This window comes from Apteryx mantelli, chromosome 2, assembly GCF_036417845.1.
Source record: "Apteryx mantelli isolate bAptMan1 chromosome 2, bAptMan1.hap1, whole genome shotgun sequence".
Lineage (NCBI taxonomy): Eukaryota > Metazoa > Chordata > Aves > Apterygiformes > Apterygidae > Apteryx > Apteryx mantelli.
The window spans coordinates 37,432,851-37,455,983 of record NC_089979.1 but is presented as its reverse complement, the minus strand read 5'-3'; the positions used below and the strand labels follow the sequence as shown (position 1 = coordinate 37,455,983).

At 36.2% G+C, this 23,133-nt stretch overlaps 1 protein-coding gene across 2 annotated transcripts in view; it reads right to left on the bottom strand.

Moving 5' to 3' along the window:
* Positions 1-2,092: 2,092 nt before the first annotated feature.
* Positions 2,093-23,133, bottom strand: part of RAB2A (RAB2A, member RAS oncogene family) — a 42,214-nt gene continuing 21,173 nt past the window's right edge. Inside the window, exons 1-6 of one of the 2 annotated variants that reach the window (XM_067290490.1) lie at positions 20,788-20,918; positions 20,622-20,704; positions 18,624-18,716; positions 14,792-14,903; positions 6,031-6,099; positions 2,093-3,714 (exon numbers count right to left, since the gene is read on the bottom strand). In XM_067290490.1, coding sequence (XP_067146591.1) covers positions 3,619-3,714; positions 6,031-6,099; positions 14,792-14,903; positions 18,624-18,716; positions 20,622-20,704; positions 20,788-20,880 — 546 coding nt within the window. In that variant the 5' untranslated portion in view covers positions 20,881-20,918 and the 3' untranslated portion in view covers positions 2,093-3,618. Of the gene's footprint in view, positions 3,715-6,030; positions 6,100-14,791; positions 14,904-18,623; positions 18,717-20,621; positions 20,705-20,787; positions 20,919-23,133 lie in introns of those variants that run through there. The other variant, XM_067290489.1, reaches the window with a different exon arrangement.

Here is a 23,133-nt window from a genome sequence, read left to right as displayed (position 1 = left end):
CCAGAACAGACCAGAGAAAAAGAAAATATATGAGAGAGACTTGATTTAGGAGAAAAAACCTATGAAGAAAAGTTGTAAGAATCAGTAATGACAAAATCACCATCTCAGGCTTCAGGATTTGCAAAAGCAATACCTTATCAATGAAAACTTTGTGAAAAGCACAGATGCTCTAATGCAAAAAAAAAAGTCTTTTTTGAATATTTTCACTCAAATTCAGTTTAACTATAGCTTAGAGCCTGATAAGAGGTTTTTATTTCTTCCCAAGAATCAACTTGGTGCTCTAACACTCAGAGTTAAACTCTTAAGGCAGAAATAATTTTCCCAACTTAAAGACATGCCATTTAGCCTAAAACTAATCTGTGCCCTCCTGAAAACCCTCAAATATATAAATAATATGGTTGAAGGCTCTTCAACTTGTCAACAAAACAATGAACTAAGTATCATAAGAAGTATAATGTAATAGGAAAAATCTCTGAAGCAAGGAACGGAGCTCTGCCTACTGGGGAATTGAAAATGTCTCTCATTATTTTAACTTATCTGTAAATGTTTTGGCAGTTATTTACCTTAAGTCAGTTCTGAGTTTGATCTTGCACAAGAATAAATCAGAATGACTGAAGCCAACAAAAACATACAGGTATAAGACCTAAGGAACTTTAATCTTTTCTAAGTGACTGCCGAAATTCCTGGAGCTTCTCATTTTAAGTAGAAATAAGAGAGACAAGTCTTAAGTCATGCTTAGAGGATCTGTCATTCAAAATTTATTCTTTCATAAGTTAACTGTGGTTTATACCATACAGTAAGTTGGGAGTACTGGAAAACTGCACCATGATATGATTTTTCAGTATTGATAGTAGTTTTGCATTACATTAACAGTGGTACAAGTTGCTGTAAAACAATGACATTTTAATTCTTTGGTTACAAAAATGCCATCAAAAGCAACTGGAATGCAATATGGAAACTACATAAGTTATCAGTCACTCATATACAAGTCAAACTGAAATCTGTAACAGAAAAGCCTTGTAAAGCACATACTGTAAAATTAGACCTTGTTACTAGGTTCTGTGCATTATAATATTTAAATCCTAATAGCACAAGATAGGATCAATGGCTTCTCAAAACCCACAAAAATACACATATTTCTATTAGGTGACAAAAAGATTAGGTTCGCACAAAGCTTGTGACAAAAGCAAGCCAGAATACGAGAAAACTTCAGTTTTGTTCTAGCTCCTCTTTGAAAGTACCAGCTTCTTCATACAATGTACAGTATAAGACTGGCACATAAGCCAGAACCTACTAGCAGGAGCAAAACCAAAATGCACACAACTAATTATCATCGTATTCCCCCCCCCAACCCCCCCCCCCCCAAAAAAAAAAGCAAGCGAGCAGGTGACTCCTTGCTATAAGGGTACTAGATCTCTGGTCATTTCGATGCCTCCCATTGTGTCCCATGCTTTCAGAAAATGAGTGGCTGTCAGAAGCTTTAGTCTAGTATCCCAGCTTGGTAAACCATCATCCCTTAAAACAGCATGCATTATTCTTTTTCTCAGAATTAGGGTATAAATTCCCCATCTCTGCTCACCTAACAGTGGCAATTTTTATGGCCAAGAGAAATTTACTCACATTTCTAATGCTGCTGAGGCTGCTACAGAAGAGCATACTTTCTCCCATCTCGTCTCAAGTGACTGAGCTCCGCTACATTGCCAGTTCCAAAAATCTTCAAGCAGTAATTCAAGCAGGGAAGCAAGTACTCGTTTGTTCTTTCTTTCTTTCACGTAAGCGCCTTGTTACTACGAGGCAGTTTTGCCTCAGCATCAACACAATTTATTCCCAGGGTTTTATCGTCATGCAACACAGTCTTTGAACTTCAGCGGAAGCAATAAAAGTGTTTTTGTTTTATAAATGCAAATATTAAACGGTTAGCAGTTGAAAGAATTTTCAATAGAGTGCCCTCTCAAAAACTTAAATAGTTTAAAACAATTACACTGCATTGCTTCCAGTGCTCCTGCATGGGTAAGAAAGATTCACAGTAAGCAAGCAAGGGCATAAACCCCTATTGGTTGACCCTTCGCCCACATACAAACAGAAGGTTCCACACATTTTTTATCTTTTATTTAATCTCAGAACCATTGCTGTGTTACACTTGTCAGACTGAAGTTTATTCACTTTCAATGTTAAAGTTTTGACAATAAGAATGGATGACATGAGGACCCATGTCCCCCAGCGTTGTGTTGCAGCCAGTATTGGTCCAACAAGACACAAGTTTTGCAGTCATTTTTTTCCCCCCACTTTAGAGATACACGAAGCATGGCCTTGCATTAGTGTTACCCTTTTATCTGCGATTTATATAAAAATGAAGAGGTGAAAACTCGTTTGTTTCCTCATTTGTAGGAAAAGTGACATGAGTATTCTGTACTTTAACAAATAAACACTTGAACACAGGATTTTGTTTCGTACGGTTGCAACCATTTCATTTGAGGCAGAACAACCCCTCCCTGTCCCCCCCCCCCCCAAATAAGTACCAAAGCATTTCTAGTTTTGATTTTCATCAAGATTTTCAAACTGGCAGATTTTATTTTCACACCCTCTTCACAATAGACAAGATGCTTACCATATATTTAGGATTACAAGTTGTCACTAAAAGAAAACTTTACACAAACACTGTACAATTAGGTTGAAAAACTGCCCTTGCATGAAAAATATACCTAGAAATCAAGTGGTAAACAAGAAAAGAACATTAAAGTTTTAATAATGTGCCATTTTAAGTTTATCAACTCCTCCTGTGTTTTTCATTCATACTCTGTTTTTACTTCTAGTATTCATTAAGGCAAACAGCTAATCCATTTCTGAAGAGGTGCTGTGGAAATTGTGGACAAACAGCAAACATTTGGCATTAAAATAGATAGCATGTATGTAGCCTCTAGTAATATACATTAAGCATTTTCTTGGACTTCAGGATAATGACAGGGGAGGATGAACATGCTAATAATGTCAAAAAGGTTTAAAATTTAGCATCCAAGCAATTTCTAATAATGCTTCTGTAGTTTTCAAGCTCTAAGTAGTATAGAATTTATGCAAATGCATTAAAGAATTCTAGCTTGGCAAGTACACCCAAGCAGGTTATTAAACTATATATACAGAAAGTGATAAATACAGAATTAAAAGAGTCCTTCTGCTTCTCTTCATAGCCTTGAAAATTGACAAAAACTTGAGGACAGCTCTACAATATTAAACATTAGGTAACCACAGGAGCTGGGAAACCTAACTACACAAACTGATTAAAATACTCAGATGACTTTGTAGTGTTGAATACAATTCAGTTCGTAGTCAAGGGCACAAGACAACATTTAACAAAAATAATCACATCAATTGACCTAGAAATCAAATGTAAATAGATATGAATACAATCTCCAAAATCTGTCTTTAAGTGAACATTAACCATTTATTCAAAGTTATACAAGAATTTGAAGGATAAAGTCTTCTTCTGCAACAGGAAACCAACTTACAAGTTTCATGTCTCAGTTGAATTGAAGTGGAGGCGAGTGGGGCAGGTAGGGGGCGGGGAGGGTGAATGAACAAGTTAGTAGGCCCCATCCAGGCAGCTGGAAAGTAAAAATAGGCTCAACAGCAGCCTCCACCAGCTTGTTGTCCTCCCTGATTGCCTGCAAGTGTTGCATTAGTTGCAGCATGTTGAGGGCCAATTTTTATGCCATTTGCCTGGAATAAAGTTTAAGACACAGTATAATTATTTTAGAACACTAATATACATGAAAACCTTTTTATTTTTTTCCTCAGAAGGTCATATACCAAGTTATCCTTTCACAGCAATAAATGTAGCAAAACTTTTCTTTTTTAAATTTTTTTTTAAAGCAACACTTTCTTGGCAATGAAATATGATTTAAAAGAAAGATGCTTTCCTTCTCATTTAAATTTCTCTCCATGTTAAATTCTGCACCTTAAACTCCTAGCATGAAAACACAGAGCAAGAACAGTATTTGAATACTACTTTATATTAGGCTTTAAACATACATTACATTTTCTAGGAACATATAACCCTCCCCTCCTACCAAAACCTCCATTAGTTCAGTATAAAACTTTTCCTCTCTAGACAGCATTTCTTTCTGTGTTGAATCAGCTGTACAGGCTAAGGGCATACGAGTGCTCTGTGTCATCAATAATTTCTATGATCCCAAAAGACATGGCTACCTGCCAAGAACCCACACACAGCGTAGCTCTTTCATTCATCAAAATCACACTTATATCTTAACCCTCACTCCCTCAAGTGGATTTTACCTAAAAATACAGCACTTTGAGAAAAGTAATACAGTAGCTTCAGAAATTAAGCTCTTAAGGAAACTTTGCGTCACAGTAAATCTCAGATTTATAGTGCTTGGCAGTTGTTCTGCAACAGTAGTAGCCTTGGGGTTTCTGGCACTAGCTCAGTATTGACAGCAGCTGATGTGGTTTCTTTTCGCTCTTTGACTCCTCTTTAATAAAAAGCATGCCCTATGGCTCATTGGTTTTGCCCCCTCTGGGCTGGTAGCAACTTCTTGAAGAATCAAGGAGCCAGACTTGGCATAAAGCCAAATAACTAGCATGGACTGTTGGCTCTTGACAGCATATTGCAATCAAAGCTCCATAAGGCACAGTAAAGCAGTCAGCTCCTATATGAAACTCGACAGATACAATGAGCATGCCTTTTCAGACACTCTGATTACTGTCTAATTTATATTGCATTACTGAGTGCATTTTCTTCAACTTTAAAATTGTCTTTAAGGGTTTTTCTAAGTTTTTCACCACTAAACTGAATTAAAATAGTGTTTCACCAAAGTGCTATATGCATACATAGTTTTTTCAGTCAGGATTAGTGTCTTTGCATGATTACTAATGAAGCCATATTTAGCTACACATTTCCTACTGCAAACACTGCTCATACTACTGTAATTTCTCATTATTTCCTCTCTAAAGTCTTTTACCCATAATAGCAATATTTTTATTAGCTTAAAGTTTTTTTGTTGAGATATAGTAAGCAGAGAGGTGATGCTATTTAATACAGTCCTGTCAATTTCCTTGCTACTGTTCCCTCTCTGAGCAACTCTGTTAGGACTACCACACACAAGAGAAGCATCAGACTGACAGTCCCAGACAGAGGATACTCCTGTTCACAGAACAGATACAGAACAGAGAGTGGCAGTGCAGACTTCCACATGCGGTTTTACTAAGCACCTCAGTAGTGATACTCAGGGACACACAGGGGTAAAAAATTGTGCACCAGAAGTAACTGGCCACTTCACACTAAAATTTAAATCTATTTATGTGGCATTGCTTTTTGATGCAGGTATTAACAAACTGGGAACTTCCATGAACCTACCAAATATTTCCATCTGCTACCACTGAATATGAAACTGCTTTTTTCTATGGCCAGGAATGCATCTCCTAACTACTCAAGACTTTCAACAGGACAATCATTTTAAAATTCAAGAGAGAAATTATTGGTCTTTGGTTAGACTCTTTCATTATAGAAGCAGCCCCTGCTTCTCCCCATTTCCCCTCCCCCCTCCCCAAATAACCCAAAGAGACAGGGCATGATAATCTGTAATTTCAGTAATGTTCATAGGCAAAATGGCTAATCTTTTATTCCCTACCGAATCCAGCCACCCAAACCAGCAACATTTCAAAAGTCTTTTATGTAACTCTCAAAGCAATCCCTCCCCTACACTGGACAGCTCATGGAGTGCATCTGGCATATCAACATGGTCCCCCATTTACATAGCGGAAAATTATCTTTGAAACAGATGACACCATATGGAGAAGTGGATGAAAGTGGATTTTCTTCTCTTTTGGGGATTTATATTATTTTGTGATGCTTCATGGATGGATAGGGTCACTTATTTTAATCCATTTTTATTACAATGGCAGACAATTCTATATCCAAGTGGAATGGACAAGTATTTTGCTCTCCAACATTTTGGGCAAGAGGAATTTTGTACATAAAGAAGAAGTGTTCAGAGTACTGGAAGTACTGAAAGTTACCTCATTATTAATGTCAAAAACTCCTTCCTGGATTTTCTCATAGATCTCCTTTGCAGTGTTAATAAATGCCTAAAATACAGAGGGGGGGGGGGGAAGAAAAATCAACCAGTGAATATGATATCCTTCAGTGTAAGATGCACTAACTGGAGTTCAACCTCATGTGCACTTGTTTCAGTAAGACTATTCTTCCTGACCTCAGAAGGAACAGGTATGACAACAGTATCCTCTAACCTACTCTGAAGTAGCAATGGATCACTTGCTGTTTACAAGAACAGTGACATTTTCATAACATCTGTATTCCACAATCTGTTGTCCAGTAATTACTGAGGAAAAAATGGTTTAAGATATATAAATTACTTTTAAATTATTTATTTCTGACCCTTATGGATAGATTGTGTGGCAGATGGTTTCCCCTACCCTTAATATCTTTGTAATAGGCCACTCTAGATTAGAGTGCTTAGCAACATAAAACCACAGGGTACTTACAATGATGATGTAAGGATGCTGTCTGCTGGATGAAACCTTATGCTATCATTTAATATTCACCTAATTTTAAGAACGTATTCTCTTTAATTAATCTTGTACATGATAGGCAATAGACATCTTAATAGGAGAACGAAGAGATTCCAGGTTTTATTATGATTTCCTCTGAATTAAAATGATAGATTTTCAGAAAAGACAGACATTCAGGTCAGAAAGAATGAATGATATAAATGTTTCTGGTTAAAGTTTACAGTCAATGATCCTATTTTTCAGCTTGCATTGAACTTTATAGGTCACATAATGCCTAAGATAATGTATAATTTAAGAGGTGATTGACACCTGCTAATGATTACAATCAATATCAAATACATAGTTCTTTTTGTTTTAAAATACCATCATCATACAATCATACAAGATATGCTCTTTTCTGCACAAGCCTATTACAGCACACACAGATCTAATTCAAATATAAAAAAGTAAACAGGGTTCACGGAGAGGAACAAATCATACCTTTCCTCATTTCTACACTGGAAGCATTTGACTGCTGAACTTGCCACCAGAGCTTTGTTTCCTAATTAACAGGACTGATATGTTTTCACCTTTAAAGGCCTTACAGCTCCCCAGAGTAATCAATCTACTGCAGCTCAATTACTGCACCAAGCACACACCACAGCCAGTGAAGGAGACTTGAACGACTGCGGCAGGAGCGGAAAGATATGAATATGCATAAACTCTAAGTGGGTGATCGAATCATCACAGAGGGTCATGAGAATTTGCAGCAAAATAATGAGAAGAATTAATCATTGCAGATTCACAAGGCACTTAGGAAGTGAGTTCGTTTTTCAAACATGCGTTAGAGTTGAGGAGAAGAAATTGGCTTTCAGCCAATTATGAATTGATTCACATTCCTCAGAAATTGAAGTTTTCAATATAAGAAGAAAATGCAAACTTATCTCGGTTTCTGATTACACACTAATTATTGTAGCAGCCTCATACATGGGACTAATGAAAGGTATAGGTCAAAAACTTTGGAAATTCACACAGCTGGAATCTGTGAAGATAATTGCTTGCTCCCATTTGAGTAGGACATTAAGCAGAACTTGAAGTCTTAAAAATGTGTTATGATAACTTCATGTAAGCAAGCACTTAACAATTGGCACTTTAACAATTCTAGAATGTGTTGGCTAAGTGTGCCTAGGCTCTTAGAATTAATTTCATAGAAATTAAATGAGATGTATAAGAATTACTTTAGACCAACAAAAATCAGAATTTTACCAGAATACAAATTCCAAACTAACAACTGAGTAGAAAATACCTTCTGGATGCTACATTCAAGAACAGATCACTGCAAGAATGTATCTGTCCCCCCAGAAATAAAATGCACTGGAAAACGCAGGGTGTCTTGGGTATCACTAAATTACACCTTTTCAACATAGTTATTACCCAGGCACCATAACGTTCAGTACAAACATTAGTCTGCTATAATATTGAGCATATTGCTTAAGAAACTATGGATGTGAGAAATCTAATAGTCTACTTTACTCATTTCTATCATTTCTGTTATCCAGAAGACAAAATCTGATTACCAAATTGCCATCAGCGATTGCGGTGCAAATACTAGCATTAAAACATCACGTACTGGTATTCTGCATGGCAAAATGCCCAAGCTGTAGTGTTTTGCATCCATTTATTTTAAGTTAGCTTATGTTTCAAAGTGTAAGTGGACTTAAAATAAATGCCTGGGAACCTTACTGAAACACCAATCTAGTCACTTTAAGAACATTATACATATCAGATTTTGGCATTGTATGCTAGTGCCCCAATTAGCGAGGACAAGAAGGTGAACTCAGTATAAATGACTTATTCTAAAAAGCACTTTATATATTGCATGTTCTATCTCTTACCTGGAACATGCAGTATACTATAAACTCTCAATCTATGGGCAGTTTATCCAGTTGCAGATTAACTGAGCCATGGATGCAAAGAAACAAAGCTGTTTCCCTTCAAATCCAGTTTGGATTTATTAGACCATGTGCAGCACTGCAACAACACAGCTGTAGCACTTCATACGCCAACTTGGATCCAGGTGCAGCTTAGCCACTTCCGCACAACACAAGGCTTCAACCACTAGGCCCACACGGACTCAGGCTGGCTGCCTACCAAGCCTACTGAGGTTGCACCATACGTTCTGGCAATACTGCTGATCCTGAAGCAATATGCAAAGACACTCAAGCACCTCTACAATAAATCAGCTCAAGTCCATTCAGGTTACTTTCACCACCTCAGGACAGGCAGTACCATATTCAACCTGCCTTTCTACTCAAGTCACCTGAAAGGTAACAAGGCCCTGCTACACTGCGCCTCCATTACTCATAAGAGGAAGAGCCCTGTGCAAATAGTAGTATGTTAGGTTTCCAAGTATACAAATTCTAGACTATGTCTGAGAAAAATCAAAAGTCACTGATGCCTTTATGCTTAGGAAGATTAAAACCAAGAATTAAATACCAGATGTAGACATTTTCCTACAGTTGCAGTGCTTTCTTTTTTTAATTTAAGAGACTACTGAATATAGCTATACCACAGCATTAAAAAAAAGTTGCAAACAAGTTGATCGGTGATTTTTAACATATTTTTCCATTGTGTTCATCTTATAGCTAGGTTCTCAAACAGTGACGATAGCAATAGCCTGCTGAGATAAATGGCATTACTGTACTTTACAAGTGGGGTGAGTCTTGTAAGATGTGATCTACCCACCATGTCACGTCTGTGCCAAGTGTGAACTAAATGTAGGGATTTTTGAGTCACAATATACCACTGCCTTTAACGTAACATTACTTTAGTTAATCTGCATTAGGAGTTTCCTAGATCACATTGCTTCACAGGAATTAAGTCGTCTCACAATGCTTACCTCGAAAAGAAGAAAGAAAAAAAAGAAAAAAGAAAAAAAAGAGAAACCAAACAGTGCAGACACTGCATTTAAAATAAATTAATCCTAATACACTGAACATAAAATGCAATCAGCTATGACATCCATTTTACCACACAAAATAAACAAGCAATATAGGCTAACTACCTTTGAGACAAAAACAGGAAGAATGAATTCTATTACTGGTAAAAACACCTCAGGAAGTAAGGGAATAAGCTACCGCTGCTTCTGTCTTATGCAGGTTATATGTAGAAGCAGTATTACGCTAAAGGCACTGGAATGCAAGTCACAAAAGCTACATTCAGTTTTCATGTAGCACAGACGTGACAAAATGGGCAAATAATATCTCACATAGTCTCATTTTCCCCATTTGCAAATTGCAATAATATCACTTCTCTATCTCAGAAAGCTATTGCCATGATGAGTGTTTGAGGACTTTGCTACAAGCTGAACACAGAACAAACTTGTGAATTAAACACTGATACTTTCCAAACTCAGATTTTACAAGTTCATCTTTGCTTAAAATCAAAATAGATCAGGTTCTGCATTTTCAGTTCATGTAACATGCTGCCCTCTGGTGGCCACATTAAAGTTAAACAGTGCTTTGAAATGCGAACTGGTTTTAGTTCATTATTTCTGAATGCTTTCAGTTGAGGAACATTCTGAGGAGACTTTGAAGGTTACATAGCTGACAAATTCTAAAGCATGGCCCTCATCTCTCTGGTCAGCCAATGCTTAGAATGTCCTCCTTCCTTCCTATCATTTAGCAGTAAAATTCTATATAGTTAGACTACTCTAGTACTAAAGGATGCATTTGGAAGCACTAACAACACGGTCCACAAGTGGATTTAAGTGATGCCCCATTCAGCACCTCAGTGTGAATGGCATGTAAGTGGTGCTGGATGGCCACTTAATACAGGAGGATCCTAAAGCTCTGAGCAGCTGTTTTACACACAGTAAGACAATACTTTTTACAAGTAAATGATCTTTCAGAAAGAAGCCTAGGATACTAAAGGGGCTACAAAGGGGCTAATTACCAAGCAGTAGGGAGGTACTATAAAACCAGCCCATACCTCAAAAACTACCCAAACACATTTGTAGCTTTATATCTAAAGTAAAGGTGCACAGGCCCAAAACAAAACTTGACAGCAATCTGCATGTATGTAGCCATTAAACGAAGTGCAATCTTTCTGACAAACTTATTGGGAAGTCGCACATTACTAGAGCTTGAAGTGTCTCCAAAAGTGCTACAGCTGCTTTTAAACAGTTACAAAGGATGGAGCACATGTGAGGGGGGAAGGAAGCCAGAACTAGGGATCCAGGAGAATCTATGGTTCACTCAGGCAGATATATCATAGTTTTGATGCTCTTCTATAAAGCCTGAAACCCCCCAGACTAACTGAGGCCTTGTATTCTGATTACACATCGAGAAGCCCCAAAGCCCCAAGAATCAGTGTTCCTTACTGTGGAATTGGGACAAGGCACAGGGATTCGCCTCAAAGAGGTGAAAGCTGTGAATGCTCAGGAGAGCCCCATGTCCTGCCCCTTCTCTCCCCCAGGGCTGAAACTCACATGAGCTTCATCTCCCTCCATCTTCTCACTGAGGAAGCTGGCAAAAGCATCAGTTTCACCAGGCAGCTGAAGGATTGGGGAATTTCTATTTCAAGAAAGTTTAACAAATACTGGTTTTAATAAAAGTTAAAACAAACCTAACTAAAAACAAAAACCCCAAACTCTCATGAACTAGAAATTCTGCTTCTTCCACAAACTCTGCTCAGTAGCAGAGTCTGGAGTAGCAGCCTGGAGTGCAAGCAAAACGCACAAAGTTATTCCGACTTCCCAAATCCAGCTAGGTATCTTTACCTCTTTAGAATCAGCGTGCACAGATTCAAACAATGATATTCCAGGGATACAGAGACAATGAGGGTGTGCCATAGAAGACTGTATGGCTACACTGACTTGATGCGGATGATTCTATTCTGCCTTTACAGGTATTAGACACTGTCCAAGCAGAAAACAGCAAGCTCTGAACTGCATCTTTCTGCTAAGACTACAATTAACAGTCATACACTGTTGTTGAACTACCAACGAAAAAAAACCCAACAGATGTGATAAAAAGTTAACATCTCCTGTTGCAAATGAGAGAATAAAATTCTTAAATATTATGTGTAGTTTTAATGCAAGGTGGGAAAGTAACTTGCATTTTGATTAAAACAAGTACAAGCATGCTTATTTTGCTTTGGAATGCTATTTAGAGTGCACTAAAAAAAACAAAGCAAAGATACAATTATGTTTTGATAGCTGGTTATCCATCTTAATGCCTTTGGACAGAGGCTAAAAGTAACTCAAGGAAAAAAAGCTGTTTTGACAAATATGATACAGCTAAAGATGCTAGTCAGACTAGCCTTGTGACAGCAGCTAAATAAACCTGTGCCTTAAAAAAATTGCAAATAATCCTTTTATCTTCCTAATGATTCGGAAACTCCTCTCACCCCACCACATTTCACACTAAGCATGATGATTTAACTCGGTGGCCACACTGAAGTCTTGGAAACCTCCACAGAGGTATGAAGGAAGAGCCCACACCTACTCCCTGCCTCCAACAATCAAGTATCTGTTGTGCAAACAGGGTAAACATTACTGAACAGCCTAGTACGAGATGAACAGCTAACAGGATATTCACTATTGCTAAACATTCCTACCAATATTTTCAAATGATCTTAAGATCCAAGCACAGTACAGGACAACCTACTGCCTCAGCTAGGTATTGACTAAAGGCATTACACAGTGGTAGAAATCAGAAGGGAGAACCGGTTTAAACAAAGGAAACAGCTAAAACAAACAAAACCCTTAATGAGAGAAGTTGGTTTGCTCACATAAAGAAACAGCTACAGACTTTCTTCCATTATGTTAAAACATCTACAGTAGACGTTTATGACACAAGGCAAAGTAATACAACGAAGTTGGGTCAGAAACGGTGTTGAACTGATCATACTTATCTCCAGAGACTTGCATTGTCTCTCACCACAGGGAAACAAGATATTTTCAACTAGAGAGATGAAAAAAATCCATTACAAAAAAGTCTCCTCTGGCCATTTACCTCCTTCTGGTACACCATAAGGAGCATACGCCTATGTACTGTGTTCCAATAACACATCTGCATGGAATGCAAGTAGCCTGTAAACTGAATGGCATTGACTAGGACCACAGGAATTTTATGTCTATCTGCTTATGCTTGATGATGCAGATCTGTTCTGTTGCCTCATCCAAGCATCAGGGGTTTGTACTGCCACATTGCCCCTCCTGAATCCACCCAGTAACAAAGCTTTGTATTCAGTGTACAAGAACCACACAATTACTAGCTCTGTTGTTGCAGCTCATTTCAGTTTAGATGCATACTAGAGACAAAGTTAAGAAGTGCATGCTATATCTTGATCTAGACTGCTGTGGAAATGCTCAGGCAGTAAACAATCTAAGCTTCCCAAGTTAATAGGACAGAATTAATCAGTATATAATGGAATTCCCCCACTAAAGTAGCTATTCAGAAAGTGTGGAGTGTGGTTAGATAATGGAGGGCCTGAGAATAATACAGTAGCCTTTATATAGTTAACAGAGTCTTACAAATTATCAGAATAGATAAAAAGTTACTTGCTGTAGAGTTTCTTTATCCCTCAAGGATGTAAATTGTACAGTGATCCTGAGACTTATGGACATCAACCAACACGTTTCAAAATTAGCCGGTCTTTTATAAACACAAGTGACTTGGAAAAGCAATACAAGCAGCCCTGAAAAGCCTGTATTTTATGAACTGCTATGCTTATACTCTTTTACAAAGCATTTAATTCAGAACATGTATACAAATACTTTGTTTTTTCCCCAGGAAGAATGGGCCTCAGAAGGTTTTTGGAATTCACTTGGAAGTTCTCCTCTCTACCTCAGAAACTGCTGATTCAAGAAGCCATTCTAAAGCACCAAAGATGGCAAGTTTACCCTACTTCCTACTCTAGAAACTTTCGTGAAAGCATTTCTGTTAAAAACAAAACAAAAAACAACCCCACTTTACTTCTGGAGGTTAGCAACTCCAGCAGCCATATTAGCTCACAATAAGATAGCTTCCACATATTGAGGCGACAGGTTCATCAACTATTACATCTTTTTAAAGGTAGTTTTGTAGAGGGCATGTTTGAACGATATAAGATGATCATTTCTAAATCCTAAAGAGTTCTAGTTCTTGTCCCATAAGTACTACCCTCAAATTCAGAAACCAAAGTCTGAGCACTGTCTCTGGGGGGGATGGAAGGAGGGAGAAGACCATAAAAAAAAACAAACAAAAACCCACAACATTTAATCTACAAAATATGTTTGGCCACAAAAAAAGAAAATCTTCCTAATTCTACAGATACCTCAAAGTTTGATCCAAATATCACTCTCAAATGGGTGGAAGAACTGTCTAAACCCCACTACTGAGGGGTTTATCTTGCACTTAGGGCAATTCTAGAGAAAAGGAAGGATGAACTATACAGTATGAGAGGCTGAACAATGTCATGCTATTGTAAAAAAGATTAACAACCTGGGGTGTATAAACTGGATTTGGCCTGCAAGGCAAGTGAAGCAATCTTTCTACTCTACATAGCATTAATATCTCAGCTGAGGTTCTTTGTCCACCATCCTTTGGGAAAGGTGTGGGGTAAATCTAGGTGAGATATGCAACAACTCGGATGTCTGTAAACATGAACTATAAGGAAAACTAGGACTTATTTACTCTGAAGTAGAAAAGGAGTGAAAAACATAACATTATTCAAATACAAAGCAGGCAAGCAAGACAACGATCTCTTCAGCAATCTGTAGAGGACACAGCAAGAAATTGCATGCATGAATTGCAGCAAGGAAGATTTCTTCTAGGTATTTGAGGGGAAAGATGATGACTGTCTTACAATAAGGATACCAAAGCATTACAAAAGATTGCCTGAAAAGGCTGTGAAATATTAGAGGTCTTTAAGAACAGGTTAGACTGACATCTGTCAAGGATACAGAGAGCTTCTCTTGCTTTGGACTAGCAAACCTATTCCAGTCTTATCTTTTAGACTCCAAGACAGACAGATGTACCCTGACTTCCTTGATCAAAATATTTTTTAAAAGAATAAATATTAAATAAGCTACCAGAGTCTCAGCAATTTAATCAGTGCCACACAATCAGATACAATGCAGACATTGTCTTTTCAATAATGTAAATTTACAGAGTAGTTAATTCAAGTTAAGGAATCCAAAACCTAGAGGAACAGTATCTGCACAAATTACAGCCTGCAATTCAAAACAATTGTTTTACTAAAAATCAGTGTTAAGTGAAGTTACCTCTTCTACATTAGAAGCAGTTTTGGCAGATGTCTCCATAAAGATAAGTCCATGCTCTCGTGCAAATGCTTCACCTTCTTCCTTCTTGACTTCTCTTCTAGATTCTAAATCACTAAGATGGAAAACAAACAAACAAACAACCCAAGTTACCTGTACAGTCCAACGTGTCCATGTAAGTATCATTCCTCAGATACATGCTTATAAGCCAACAGTCTCCCCATTAGGTCTTATGTACATATTCATATCTATTGAAGTTTTTAAGTAGAATTACTAGAAACTTTGCACTTACAGCATATGCACTATATACACTATATATAAAGCCACAGCATCTCACTTGTTTGACTTATCAACCCCAGCTGAGAAAGATCTTACCACAGACTTCAGTGAAATGGCTTTCAACTGGATGCATGTATGTTTATCTAGTTCTTCCTTCAATACTAACTTTAGAAAATGTCATTTTAGGTAACTATCACTCCTTTTAGTATAATGTTACCTAGTTATCCACACTGCAAAAGCTGAACTGATAATAGATTTTTTTTTATAAAAGATTTCTTAATGATATTAAAAATAAAACTAGTTCATTTTTTCTGCTAACAAAACTTCATGCAGTTGGATTTCTGTTCTGATAAAAAAGTCCTAAGAACAAAAATAAGGTATTTTAAACCACATTAACTGTCCCTCCTGACAAGCCAGCATTTAGGTTCTGAAACTGCAGGCCTGCCTGACCTGGCCCTTTAGCAGCAGATGAACATAAGTGATTGTTACGCAGTTTGTTTCCTGCTTTCAAAGCAGTCTAGATGAAAGTTAAATACTATATGAAAAAACAAAAAGCTCTCTTGGATTGAATAGCTAAAGACAAATCCACTTCTGTAAACTATATAGACACGTGTTTCACTTTTACTTATTAAAGTTTCTCGAGGAACAGCTTCTCTCCTTCTTTGTAAGCACATTTGTAACCACGTTTTGAACAATAATGCTGCATTTAAATTGTGCGTGTGAAAGTATGTTCTCAGATGCACAGTTCCAAATTAAACAGCGTGCAAATACATAGGTTTAATTTACAGCTAGACTGCCAGTAAGAAGTATCATACTGGCTTCAATGCTTCCATTCTCGCAATTAGAAATACATCAAAAATAAACCATACTCACTGCAGCAGCCATTTTGCAGCAAGTCAGGTTTTTGTCATTTTAATCACTACATGCTAGTTCAGATGAATTATAGAGTCAAGATTGTTCAGCAAATCATTTGAACATGGAGCATTTGGAGATAAGGATACATGAAAAGTTTTCTTAAAGTAATTTTGATGTTCATTATATGCAAGTATTCTCACTACCTCAATTTAGGCTTAAGACAAGTTAACAAGGTATTCATTCTGATGCACCTGAAGTAGCTATCTGACACTGTATTTTCAAACTTGAGCAATGCTTTACTCATAGGTTACTACCACACTACCCTCAACAATATCTTTTAATTTAAAGGTTTGGTTCACTACAGCATTATCTCAATACTAAAATAGAAATAAACAATTCTTTTGATTTAAGACACTGCAGTTGCATCAAAAGCTGCAGTGATAACCCAGTCTAAACTCTCTACTGATATCTTAGCGTATCTCTATAAGAGCTTTAACTGCTTCTACTAACCACAGTTGTCTTCCTCTCTCCATACATCCCATTCCAATAATTCGAAGCATTTGGTCTTACTAGATCAATATAGCTATGTTTTGTTCTGGAAAGAAGATTAAGTATAGTATTTGTAATGTTTTAATACCAATATTTCTAATGTTTTCAAAAACCAACTATTACATTTCAGATTAAGATCTCAATGTTCTTCAAATCTAGTAAAAAGTCAGTAGTACAAAAGTATTTCTGGTGTACTTTTTGGACTCTTAAGAACAAAGTTTATTCAATTCCTTTATTCAAAAATCTTATGTTAGTATACATGTCTTTTCTTCCATCAGTCTCAAGTAAAATGCCCTACTCTATGTCCTGCAATATGCTTTCAGTACAATGCAACAGTTAAAGGCGTTTCCTCCCTATCTTCCTCTTTGAGACTTGAAAGCAATGCTTTTTAAAGAATCATCTTAAAGAAATTTTACTTCCTGTACTTACTTTTACTGTAGCATCATAATCTGTATTTAAGATAAATAATCTAAGTATACTCATTGTTGAAATAAACTTTAGTTGCAACTGGGATAATTACTGAGCTAGCTGCAGGTAGTGTATTATAACATACAATCATGTCCACATCAGCAGAATGTAAGATATTAAAAATTTACAGCTCAGTTTAATAGCTAAGAATAACCAGGAACAGTTACAGATGTCTTAACTAAGCATGCAAGCTTATGTAATACTTATCTCAAGTACACTATATATTTGTGTACACTGTACATATTTCTGTTTCTGTCATTGCTGCATTTTCACTCACATAAGCATAAAAAGTTAGTCTTTGACATTACAGGCTTACCAAAGCTTCATTTAATAAGAGATTACATTTTTATATTAATTTGTAAAGATTATACTTATCATATACCTCTACTAAAATAATTTGTTGGTCATTTCCAGATTATATAAGTGTGGGCAAACTTCATAATTACTTAAAGCTTAATGTGTTCTGATGTTTACAAGACAAGGCGATATTTTCTGGGGGGCTGGACAGGGAAAGGCAGAAGAGATGAACAGGCCAGACTAGTGAAACCAGACAGTCATTACCATAAGGCTGTTTCTCAGTAGTATCTCAGAAATGATCTTGCTGTTCATTAAATTTCAAGGGAGAAGCCTACACACTTATTTCAAGTGGCATCTTTACCTTCAACAATTGCTGAGGCATGGAGACAAGTTGAGGTCAATTAGGAAAAGGCAAGTGTAGCATAACTAATGAGTTACTAAATTCTGAGATCATGCTTTTGATATTTGGGAAAAAAAAATCCTGCATTTCCAGTAGAAAAATCCAGACATGATGCTGCAGTTCACTAGATCAAGAACTAGATAAACTACAGATAATAAAAATACATTATTGAATACATTAAACTTAAGAACTTCACTGTTCAAACACCTACAATTTTTCCCTGTTGATGCCGAGAACTTCTGACTGTCCAGGTGATGAAAAAAACAAGCAAAAAATCATTTAAAAATTTAGTAACAAACTTCCAAAACATGTTAATTGAATTTTCAGCACCTAGTGTATCTAACAGCAGCCTGAATTCACCAGGAAATGGTAAAATCTTTGTAATCATTAGAAAAAGCATTCACTCCCTGCCCATCCCCAGCTAAAGCATATAAAACACGAAGTAGACTTAGAATTCATAAACATCTCATGTAATCATAAAGCATGCACTTGTTACATTTAACAAATGTAACAAATGTTTCTGAAGTGAATCCTGTAGCATGGATTGCATCTAGTTCAATGACATTTTCTCTGCTATGATTCTAAACTGATCAATTTTTTGTTGTTGTTAAGAACACCTAAAATTAGGAGCTTATGTTCCCTTTAATAGGGAGAGATCTAGGCGCTTCTAAAGGATGATTCAAGGTGTCAAAAAAGGACAGTGAGAAAAATAATTCATATAATTCTTCATTTTATGCAATCAAGACTGATTTTAAAATAAAATTACTTCTGAAAAATGTGCATAGGACATAAGGTAAACGTGCTGCACACGTATTAGACTAATTTGAAAAGGAAAGGTTTCAGATTCACTGTAGAACTATGTTCAGTGGTTGAAAGTTATTTACAGTTAGTATACTTCTTACAAATAAGAATACAAAAAAGGTGAAATCCAAACAAACAAGCCATAAAGCTTTACCACCTACATATTACATAATGATTGAATTTTACCTTTTATTCCCAATAAGCATTATGACCATGTTGGAATTGGAATGCTGACGAGCATCTTCTAACCAGGTTGTCAAGTGATTGAAAGTGTCCCTCCTATGTATGGACAAGGATGAAAATTATAAGCAGGATTTCGAGAAATCATTTTCCCTAATGTTTTGCTTTTACCTTCCTTAAAAGTACATTGGCTTATTAACAAATCTTTTGCCCTTAAACTCATATTAAGCCTTGATTATGTTTAGATTATATTCCATTACTTATTAACAGATATCAAGGATTAAATTCCTGACCCATTAACATTGATCAGTTAGATTCCACAGGCTTTAGAAGAACCTAATTTTAGTCCAAGTTCAAGTAACACAGCAGCTAGCTTTCTACAAATAACTATTTAATTGCTCGTTGTTGTAATGATGAAAAGCAAGCAGAAATATCTGTTCACACACTTGACAAAACTTCAGAGAAGATAATCAACAACAAAGAATATCATAATATTATACGAAGTATTACTTTCTTACAGTCTGCTAAACTCTGTTTTTAATCCAAATCAAAGTTATTTATATGGTCATTTATACTCCAGTTTTCCCTTCTACCTCCTGGAACTTACTAAACAAAATTTAGAGAGGGATGGACTCACAAAAAAAAAGGAAGGAAAGCTCAAGTTTAGTTAGCTTCTCTACTTGAGTAACACATTTATTAGAGTACATGCTCCAGGGGTAAGAGCTAGTAATCCCTTTGTCAGAGGGAGAACATGCAAACAAAAATTTAGTAAACAAGGAGCATTAAGTATTTATGAACTCTGCCTAAAAATAACTGAAAAAATGTTCCCTACAGAGTAAAGAGAATTCTTATAGCCATAAAAATCTGTATTTTTATATGCATATAAAATCCACTGAACAAGACTTTAAAAGTAGGAAGTCCAAAACATACTCAACCATTCAAACAATACAAATAATAATGTGTTCACACAGCAATATTTGTCCTACTATAGACAAAAAGCAGTTTACATTCATTTACTGTGAGTTTATAAACTCAATAATTAATTTAGCAGTAAATTACTTTGCAAGTAGATAAGGTATAAGAGGGTAGCATTCTACAGATTTTACTGTGTACAGTAAATCTCAAACGTAGCATGTGATTAGTATTTTACAAGTGTAAAAACATGCATTAAGAATAGAAGTTTCATTTGCTGCAAGCCAATTTAGAAAGAATAAGTTCCTTTTTGGCATTTGTTTTTAAAAATAAGTTGGGGAGGGGAAGGAAAAAACCATTTAAAAAAAATCTCTACTAAAAGCTGTTGCTTGGTCCAGCAACAAGACCGAGATCCACGAACATGGGAAATTATACACCCTAAGAGGAATTCAGCGCCTGGACATTTTCTTAAACCAATAGTCATGATCATTGTCTAGTCAAAAAAAAATAAAAATCATCCCACAGTTTTGCAAATAATATGATATATGGTGATTTTATTCAAGACAGCAGGAAAACCTTAGTCACTTCTGTACACCCGCTAAAGAAATCACAGTGCAAGAACTGTATTCTCGTAACTTAATAAACATGTCAATGGTAGAAGTTTTCCAGTATTTTCATATAATCAGACTTTGATGCTATACTATTTCCCTCTTTTGCAGAATGGTACTTCGGTAAGAAGTTTGCAAACAGCTAAAGAGAAATTACACCTCATGCTAATAAAAACGTAAGAAAGGAATTCATGAAATATTTTAAGGCCTTTTCTCAATTAAGGTAATGGACATTCATGGTCAAACAGTTTATGAAAATATTTTGTTACATTCTTCCTGAGTTTACATATACTCAGCCAGTATACAGTGCACAATCAACCTGGATCATATCTTGGCTTAGAGCACTTAAGGCAGGTGTTACAACATTAAACTGACAAATATCTATACAAAAAGTCATGTTAATATAGACATCATAACATATCATAGTGCAGTTCTACAAAGACATACAGTTTTAATCCAGTTATACTTTCCTCTGTATTCTCACCTTGTAATGTCATACACTAGTAAAGCCCCTGCTGCCCCTCGGTAGTAAGACCTTGTGATGGAACGGAAGGACTCCTGCCCTGCCTGTAGAAGACAAGGTTTCATTATTTCATGTCAAAGTGTTTTTTTTTGTTGTTTTTTTTTTGTGCTGAAAACCACAAACTTACTTTAGAGAGTATTTTTGCAGGGAGGATTCTGGGGGAGAAATCAGAGAGGAACTGGGGACAAAAAGTCTTTAACACTGGCGAAAGAAGGCACATGAGGAGAAGACACCAACTACAGCACAGTGCTGTTTAAAAAAAAATAAAAAAATCTCGGAACAAGACCTCTAAACCTTTTTTGGCAATCCCTGACAACCCAATTTACTGAATGGCTTCACAATACATGAATCATTATTAGAGCACAGAATGGACTCCTAGCAACTAAGCTCTGAAGACAAATTTGAAAGGAAGCAAATAACCCAGAGCTTCACATTCAAATTCAATAACCTGCTCCCTGGGGCAGCTGTTGACACTAGAATAAATAAAGCCCATTGTAAATAAATGATGAATGACATCTTTACGCCCACCATCTGCTGGTGTAAGGTTGTTAGAAGGCCAAGGATGCAGATTTTATCTGTTATATCATAAACTGCAGCCAGCTTTCAACAGTCTTCAGATGGAATTCTTTCTGTAATCATTTTATTACAAAAAAACAGAAAATGGTTCTGAATTCAATTTTACATAATTCTGCTCCACCAGTTAATCAATTTCCTCTGCACTTGATAAATAATGCTTGTCAAATGGCTACAGGATGCAAGAGTTATCTTCATAACCATTGGTGAAAAACTTCATAGATCCTACATAAATTAGACAGTTCTTATAGAAAAGTATTCTACAAAAAACTCAGCACTTAAAGGATTGTGCTTCAGTTTATGTTTTAACCATATTCAACTATTCTGCAGTTCTGTTTTGAACCCTCTTTACTCCATCCAAGATATACCGTCAACATGCAATAGTCAAACTAAAACCATTTCTGCATTTATAACAGCATTTTTAGACTGCAGTTAACAACATAGTTTCCATGAGTAGAAACAGCTAAATGGACAGAGCAATAGCCCTTTCCCCTTCTGCGCAAAGGAACGTACCCCTGAAAAATAACTATTTGTAGTTGTAGACCTTGAGCTCCCTATGCTCATCTTTTTCCAAATTGCTAGCACCTGACAGTTGTTAAAGTAATATTTACTTCTAGTATTTCTTAATAACAGGTACTTAAACTTAATTCAAAGATGCCACAGAATATGACTGAGACATAGTAATATTAATAAGATAGTTATCTGCACAACTATAAAATCACCCTGTTTTAAAACCATGAAAAACAAGAATGAAATATTTATTAAATACAAGTTATGCTTCAGGTAAAGCTACAGAATTGGTGTACAGAAAACTTCTCACAGTTACTGTACTTTTCTTACTAAAAAAAAAAATCTTCTTGAATCAAGGAGAACTTGTTCTGGATTCTGCTATTATTGAGAAAGCTCAGTGGTGCAACGCGTTTTGACACACTCAGTGTTCAGAAAGCATCCCTGTCTTCCAGAACAAGCAGTTACTTACACTTAAGAGAACACTTTATGTCTTAGTCACTCCAGTGGAAAGCCACAAGAGATAGAAAATATCTTTAATAGTTCCACAACACAATTAGAATACACTAGCATATGCACTTAGCCAAGAATCCAAGCACTTTATATAAAACTATATAAACGTACATATATAAAGTAATGCACGTATATAAAGTAACAGAATACAGACAATCTGCTAGACAGCATCAAAGAATAGTAAAAGCAAATGTCTAGCTCGGTACCTGGAACTCTACCCAGAAGCTTCATAAAGGTCTACAATTTCTCTTGGTGTGGCAATTAATACATGATAAAATATGTAAAATATTTTCTTCCTAACTATAAAATAGATGAGTTACCTTTACCAGACTATTCAATCTATCCACTGAAATCACACATTAAGTGGACTTCAGCTACCACATTAAGATTGCCTGTTTCACATTCATAAGTTCCACCATGACACAAAGCTGTTTGTCTCCAAAAGTAAATTAATCGTAGCCAATCAAAATTGTCAGAAGCCCCACCAGCCCTTGCAGAACTGTTAGAATTGTGAGTTCTTACAGGAATCACTTCCTTATAAGTTCAGTACCCAAATCCCAAAAATACTAGAACGTTTTTAATTGTGTCTCATTTCCCCATGATGAAATTTCTTAAATGACATTGCTTCCCAAGGGAGAGGCAGGAGAAAGCACGGAAAATGTTTCCCCTTCTTTCCTACAGAAGACGACTTTCCATATGGCAATAATGAAGTTGTCCCTACATATACTGATGCACAACACAAACTGAAGCCCCTTTCATTCTAAATAAAAGGAAATGGAGTTTCTGTAAAGAAATTCCATTATATTATATATATATACACACACATACATACATATATATACACACACACACATATATACATACTTTATACACACACACA